The following is a 7,561-nucleotide window of genomic DNA, read 5'->3' on the forward strand; positions in this document are numbered from 1 at the left end:
TGGATTGCATTTTAGATGTTTTTTCTTCAACTTGACACTTGTAAAAAACTTGCTTCCGTGTCATTAGCCTGGATATAGCGTGAGGAGGTACAGGATAATGTTCTGAGCTCCAGGACTCCTATGGGTGCTGAATTGTGCAGTGTGGCAAACAAGAATTGGTCATTATTTAGAAGAAGCAGGTGATGTTTCACCTCTACCTGGTCTTGCTTTGGCTCCTGCTTCCAAATTTTTGTGTACATCAGGCTACTAGCAGTCGTAGGTAACGTTTGGTGGTCTAATTTTTTCCTTTACCAAATGTGATATTGCTAAGAAAGAAAAAAGCCTTCTCTGAAATGCGAGAAGTTAGCATTCTTCTTCCTGCATACGTGTGATTCTTTTCATCAGCATATTTTCTACTCTGTTGAGTAATCTAACTTCCACCAACTACTGTGGTGGTTTCAAATAGATATGTGACAAAATTATTTAGACTTGGTAAAATGCTAAAGTAATAGCCCGTGCATGTTGTGGTCTGTAGCTTAAATATATATTCTTAGGGTTTCTTTAATGTTATTTGCCTGTTGTAGCTTTTAAACCAGCTTTTAAATTATTTCATAGACTATATATTCAGCTCAGATGGCACAACTTTTTACGTACAATAGAGTACAGAACATCACCTCTAATCGTAGTAGAGATCTGAGCCAGGTTTGTGCTAAGCTAGGCCAAAGTCGGTTAGCCAGTGTTACCTGCTGTGGAGTGAAGTTAGGATTGTTGTCGTGAAAGAGATATGGCCTTTTCTGTTGCCTGTGTGGTACAAGTACTGTTCCTGGAGGATATCACTGATTTAGCATATTAATTGATTGCTTTCTGTCAATTGAGAGAGCTGGAAACAAAAGCAGTCACATACTTCATTAGCTTCATGTTAGTAGGTACCTGTGTTCTATGATAGGTATTGTGGTAACAACTAGAGGCTTATTTTAAGGAGCTTAACTGACAATGTCGCACCACAATAAAAAGTCAGATTTTTGAAGGCTTTGGCTCCCTTTGAAAAAAATCACTTTACTTGTTAGTAGGTTCTTTTGAAAATCTATCTTTTTGTAGTTTCATTTGGTTAGAAAGCTGTTCCTGTTTTACTAAACAAAGCTTTTTGCAGTTTAAAGCGGCAGAAAAATGGTTGCAAAACTGTCAGATATGTGTGCACATCCATATTTATACAACTTTGTAAACATAAAATAGGAGAATATGAGCTGAGTAATTACAGAAAAATAAACAGCGCCAATAAAACAAACTGTTGAGGCCCATATACCATTTCTTCTGTTTTTCAAGTACGCAGCTGAATTGGTTATCTGCAGATGATTTTAACATTTGGGGAACGCAATAAAACTAGAGAGCTATTTCCTCATTTCATAACAGCTGAAAAGGCATTTCTTACATTTCTACTGATGTATAGACTCTGTTGCATGATGTCTTCTATAATACAGGATTTACTTTAAGTGGTGATTGATTGCAGATAATACATCTAACTGAAGAGTATGAAACATGCCTCTTTAATGGTATTGACAGCTGTTGTAACTGAATATCTTAGACTTTCCAAACTGATACATTTCCTCTTCAGAATATCCTATCACTTCATGGATGTTCACAAATGTAGACAGAAGACATCTCGAAGTCAAACATTTCTCAGGTTGCATGGAAAAGCTTCATTTAGGATTTCACAACCAAAGTGATTCCTGTGGTCCAGTTCTAAGATGAATGCAGTAGTTTATCCTCAGTCAAAACAGTTGGCTGCAGATCTTAGGGAATGAATACGTTAAAAGGAGCGCCTGCAGAGCCTGTGTTCTTAAGCCCACCCACAAAGCTCCTATTCTGGTTTGCTTCATTTAAACTCCTATGCCCAAGTAAAGGCGCACACAAAAGGTTGTAAAACCACATTTACTTTGCACTTCTTCTGCAGTCTTTTCTTGTGTGGAGCACAAGAGGGGCAATAATTGAAACAAGGAGCTGAAAGAAGCAAAGTGTTTACTTTCTCAATCTGACTGTTCAGTTGAGATGAAAATCTAAAAGCGTTCACAGGAAAACATATTAATGTCCCGAGTAAGATTTTTAACTTCTCTTTGCAGCTTGATAGGTAAAGACTTTTAAATTTGAAAACTGAAGAATTGCAGTACTCTTGACAATTATTTAGGAAGTTTATTAAAATGGGTACAATAGCTGTTAACATATTATTTTATTTAGCTTATTAAATTTTTTCATGGTCATGGTGTTTGAAGTTGCCTTTTCCTGTGTTTTCAGTAACAGTAGCTGAAACGAGAATTGATCAAGATGGCAGATGCATGGTAATGCTGTGTGGCTGTCTTCTGGAATCCACGTGCCATAAAGAGGGAGAGGAAAGGAGTGATATGAGAGGTGTAAACATAATGAAGAGCTATAGTAGTGTCCAAAGGTGTTGCAGACTGGCTTGTCTAGGTTATACAAAGGGTTTTCAATGAAATTCAATAACTTTTGGAAGAGCAGAACATGACTCTTCCGATGGATAAGGGAAACCTTGCCGGTATCGGTGCCATGAGAACACAGCTCTGTGCTGGTAACCTACACTCGTGGTTTGGGATTCCAGTAGTGCTATGATCACTTGCGTAAAAGAGCATTAAGTCATCCTATCTAAAACTGCAGGATTCAGCTAATGCAAATGATGTATAATCCACTGAACAAGAGGCCTAAACTTACTGAATTTTATCCTTTCTTTATGTTATCATCGCTTTTGTGTTGTAGTACAGAGGGGGCAGTTACAAGAAATGAAAGTTAATTATGAAGAAGTTTTTTTCAAACACAATCTGAACTTGAAGTTTTATTGCTGACAAAGAGGGGGCTCCCCTAGGATGCATAGCCTATACACTGAAGAAACTAAGCATTTCTCCTATATTTCAGTTAGTGCCAAGTCAGCTCTGAGGCTAATTAATCAAAACAAATTTACAATTAAGCCCAGAAGGAAGACTAATTAAGTAGCCAGTTAAGAAAAAGTGCTGAAGGAGGGATCAACCTTAAGGGGAAAGTATGAGACTCCCAGTATTGGCCCATGAAGGACAATTAAGTGATAATTGCAGGGGCCTTTTTGCATCCAGCAAATGCTCTCCGACTTTTATTACAGCTGATTTTCTTCATATTAGTAGCAGCAGACATTTGCCTGTTGAGCGACTAAGCTTTGCTGTGCACTCTTAAGGTAATTCATAGGTAAAGCACAGAGGTCGCTGCAGGAATAAATTAGAACACAGCTGCCAGACTTGAACAGTATTTTAGCTAGCGAAAAAGCCCCGCTGTGTTTTAAAGATAAAGTAACTCTAAATGTTTGCTTTATTTGCCTCTACATTTTGTGGCATACCGAATCCATGTTAGCATCCTGTTTAACCTTTCAAACAAATTACATTGAGTGAATTATCTTTCCAGAATATAGAATAGTTTCATTTTGTTCAGTTGCTAACCCCACTTAAGTTCACAGAAATCATTACCTTGTCATGAAATGGCTTCTGTTGTTTACATCCTGCGCTCACACTGCATGACATACTTGTGTTTCTTGATGGAAAAAAAGAGGGGGGGACTATAATGGTAATATTGTTTTTACTGAAAATAATTTAGCTCCCCTTCTGAAGGACTTTTTAAGCTTGCAAAGCTCATCTCTGGTGAGATGCTGAGGGTTGCAAATGAGGTGCATGCTCCAGTCCTCCTGCGCCCCTCCTTCCCCATTTCCATGGAACTGTGATGCTGATGAGGTACAAAACCTGCCTTAATTAATTGGACACATGCACAGGCTAAGAATTTGCTTAAATGTCCACTTTTTTTTTGGTGCACTTATCTGGAACTTGAATTATTTCAGAAATTACAAAGAAGGGATCTCCTCATGTATTAAAAAAGGTGTAATAGTAATTACACATAGTAATTTCCTTTTCTTCATGAAATTCCGTGTGCACATGGTGCCAGTGTGATGCACTCTGGCCTGCTATGCAAGCTGGCAGTTGTCTCCTTGAAGTATCTGCGAAAGATGTGCTTTTGTCTCTTTTTTTTTTTATTCCCCTTACCCTTGGAGCAGGCTGTGGGATGAGACATTCACCTGCCACTGTTTCAGCGCAGCTGCTGCATCAAGTTTCAATCTGCTCCTTCATTTTTTGTCTTGCTGCCTAAACTAATTTCTTGCCTTTTTTGGATGCATTTCCCTTACCAAAGTTGTCTTTTTTGTCTTGGTGCCACTTGCCAGGATTGTATCATTTTTCTAACTCAGTTCCAGGTATTTGAATTATTTCAGAGGTGTTCTTGTGCCTGAAGGTTCCTTTGCTATCTCTCCTTCAAGCTTTGTACAGGGCCTGGCAAAGCTCCCAATTTGCTTGCTCAGAGAAGTGATGCAAAGCTTCCTTTGGCCTCCATTCTTTGAAAGACTTTTGTGTAGTTTTAATCTCAAGAAGGTTGGCTTAGGATGTCACTGGCAAGGGGTATGTTATCGTCGTTATCTGCCACTTTCCAGACTGCAGAAGCAGAACCGAGACCACTTCAGGCCTGCATGGATCCCCTTGAGCCTCATCCATCTGTTCAGGCTGGCTGTGTTTGAATCCGTCCCAGCACCATTCCTGGCCAGACTTATCCCAGAGCATCGTAGCATTGTGCTTTTTGCTCCTCTTGTAGCGCTAATTCAGCATGCTGGTGACTTCCTTTGCCTTGGCACAATCTTGCCGTGGCTCAGCCATCACTTAGGCACCACGCCATACCCTGATTTTGTATTTGGCAGGCTAGTCCAGGCATTCACCTGCTCGTACATCTTCATTCCTCTTTGCCAGTGGGAATGCCGTTTGGCACCAGCTGCTTTTGGCACAGAGGTCTAGCATGGCAGTGCATGCCCGTTGCTGCAAATATGGATGTGGACGCATATGCCCTCTCACACCCCGTTGCTGCCTGACTTTTCTGGTAAATGCCAGGAGAAAATAATCTTCCTGGTTTTTGATGTTTCTGCGGTGTCTAAGGAGGAGCCTGGACTGAATAAGCTGGAGGAGCGGGTGGCCCTTCAGGATCACCTTCATACATTTCTTTTAGAGACAGAGCTGAGACCTGACCAAGCTCATTTGACATATCCTTCCAGGTAGAACAGCTCTGTCCACACAGTTCAGAACCTGCCATCTAGCGATAGGACGAGAGGAAATGGCCTCAAGTTGCGCCAAGGGAGGTTTAGATTAGACATTAGGAAAAATTTCTTTACTGAAAGAGTGGTCAGGCCTTGGAACAGGCTGCCCAGGGAAGTGGTTGAGTCACCATCCCTGGAAGTATTTAAAAGACGTGCAGATGAGGCGCTTAGGGACATGGTGTAGTGGGCATGGTGTGTTGGGTTGATGGTTGGACTCAATGATCTTAGAGGTCTTTTCCAACCTTAATGATTCTATGATTCTATGATTCTATCTCTGTTCTACCCTACTTATTGCCAGTGGGCGGGCGCGTGTCTTTGCAAAGTACATTGGAGTGTGTGTGTACACACTTGGCATCCTCATTCTTATCACTGTGGTTGCTGTGGAGAGGTCAAGAGGTACAGAAGAGATCAGGAGGCAAAAGTTCATATGTGGGGAAAGAGTGTATCTGGATCCAGGGCAGCCGGCTCTAGGTGGTCCTGCTTGAGCAGGAGGGTTGGACCAGATGACTTCCAGAGGTCCGTTCCAATCTCAACCGTTCTGTGAAATCAGAGACTCCCATGCTATGGAAGCTGCTCCTCTATAAGTTTAGTTCACGTGTGTGTTGGGAGGACCCTTATGCCGTACACCTCAAGTGGAGGCCTTTCCCGTGTCACACAGCAGGCCATGAATATGCCAACCGGAGGGGTGTGCGGGGTGTGCCAGAGGGCTTGGCCACCGGTGAACAGCCACTGTTTTCCCTTTCTCTGTAGTAAAAGATGAATGTGCATACTAAGTTGTGTTGCAACTGTCAGCTTTAACTTTCCCCTTCTGGTCTTTGCTCTGAGGTGTCCCTCTAAGGAAGACACGTACCTGCGTTTGATGAGAAGTCCACTGATCAGTTTTGGGGAATTAACTAAGAATTTTCTGCATATATACCCCAAGACATTTTAGTATAAGATATGTTGATAGCGGGCTGTTATTTTCACTTGCAAGTCCTAACAGCAGTCTTCGTTCTGTATGCGGGTTTTAAACCAGCTTGAAAATTTGGCATCTTGTGCAGCCCAGGCTATCAAGTGGCTGCTTTTTCCATGTAAGTCTACATCTGGAGTAATAGTCCTCAGCTGTCACCTGATGTGGTGAGTTGCATCAGACGTTATTCTCTCAGTTGGCAACAGTTTTAATTCTTGGACTTTTCCCTACTATCAGCAGCTTTGTGTGACCTTTGGGACTGTAAATCATAGATTGTGGACTGTTTGTCTAAACCTGAGCTTAAGTGAATTAAAATACACACAATAGCATGAAACTCGCACACATTAACTACTGAGGCCTCTTGGTCCTACACAAAATACAACATTTCATATTAGAGATAGCATGAGAAAATACATGCAGAACAAGTGCCAGTGTCACAACCGGGTGCGGCTTTGACAACTCTAAACTTTGCACAGAGGAACGCATTGGTTAGCGACCACTGTTAGTTAAATTAAATTAGGTAATATGCTCTCTTGAGCATAATTAAAATGATACTAATATTTTTATTGATTTGCCACTGGAATATGTGAATGCTCTAATGTCCTTGCTGCTGTGAGTACAATTTGCAGTTGCTCCACTTTACTGTCGAGTAACTCCCTAATATTATGGCACAGGCCTTTTTTTAACTGTGTTAATTTGAACTAATTTCTATTCTTTATATAATTTAGACCAAAAGCAAGAAGCATGTAGTTGGAGACCTCTTCCCCATAACTTTGCCTGCAAATTGAAGATCGTCTAACGCAAAGGAGTTTTAAAGAACACTGTAACTACCATCCAACTGGAAATACACCCCAGTTTTACAGGCACGTTGTTTCATTGATCTTAAAAGATCTTTTTCCAGTATAAATTGTAAATACATGGTTTGTTACAAATTATTTTTTCTTTTGTATCAATAAATATTAAGTAATGCAAATCAGGTTTGATTTCTTTGATTTCTAAATAATTTAAGAATTAATTTTCTAGTAGTCTGTGCAGTTTTGAAAATGCAGGTAACTGCATGAGTTTGACTTGTAAATATTTATAAATAATGTGAGCTACCTTGAGTGGCTTCAAGGATGTCACCAACAGTGAAATCTTTCAACTGTTCCATTGGAGTTGTTGAAACTCTTAAAAGGAGTTTGAAAGTAAAATATTTTTCATGGAGTAGAAACATAGAATCATTTAGGTTGGAAAAGACCTTTAATATCACATCCAACCGTTAACCTAGCACTGCAAGTCCACCACTAAACCATGTCCCTAAGTGACACGTCTACACGTCTTTTAAATAGCCCCAGGGATGGTGACTCAACCACTTCCCTGGGCAGCCTGTTCCAAGGCTTGATAACCCTTTGGGTGAAGAAATTTTTCCTACTGTCCAATCTAAACCTCTCTTGGTGCAACTTGAGGCCGTTTCCTCTCGTCCTATCACTAGTTAC

General features: G+C 40.6%; 1 protein-coding gene across 4 annotated transcripts in view; it reads left to right on the top strand.

Annotated features, from left to right (window-relative positions):
* The window catches only part of CENPC (centromere protein C), a 29,424-nt gene extending 22,362 nt beyond the window's left edge, over nucleotides 1-7,062 (top strand). For all 4 annotated transcript variants that reach the window (XM_075149813.1, XM_075149811.1, XM_075149815.1 and 1 more), the window contains exon 19: nucleotides 6,815-7,062. Coding sequence is in view for 2 of the 4 variants with exons in the window: in XM_075149811.1 (XP_075005912.1) it covers nucleotides 6,815-6,836 (22 nt within the window). In the remaining 2 variants the exon portion in view is untranslated. The remainder of the gene's footprint in view (nucleotides 1-6,814) is intronic.
* Nucleotides 7,063-7,561: the final 499 nt, after the last annotated feature.

The sequence above is a fragment of the Calonectris borealis genome, chromosome 4 (assembly GCF_964195595.1).
Source record: "Calonectris borealis chromosome 4, bCalBor7.hap1.2, whole genome shotgun sequence".
Taxonomy (NCBI): Eukaryota; Metazoa; Chordata; class Aves; order Procellariiformes; family Procellariidae; genus Calonectris; species Calonectris borealis.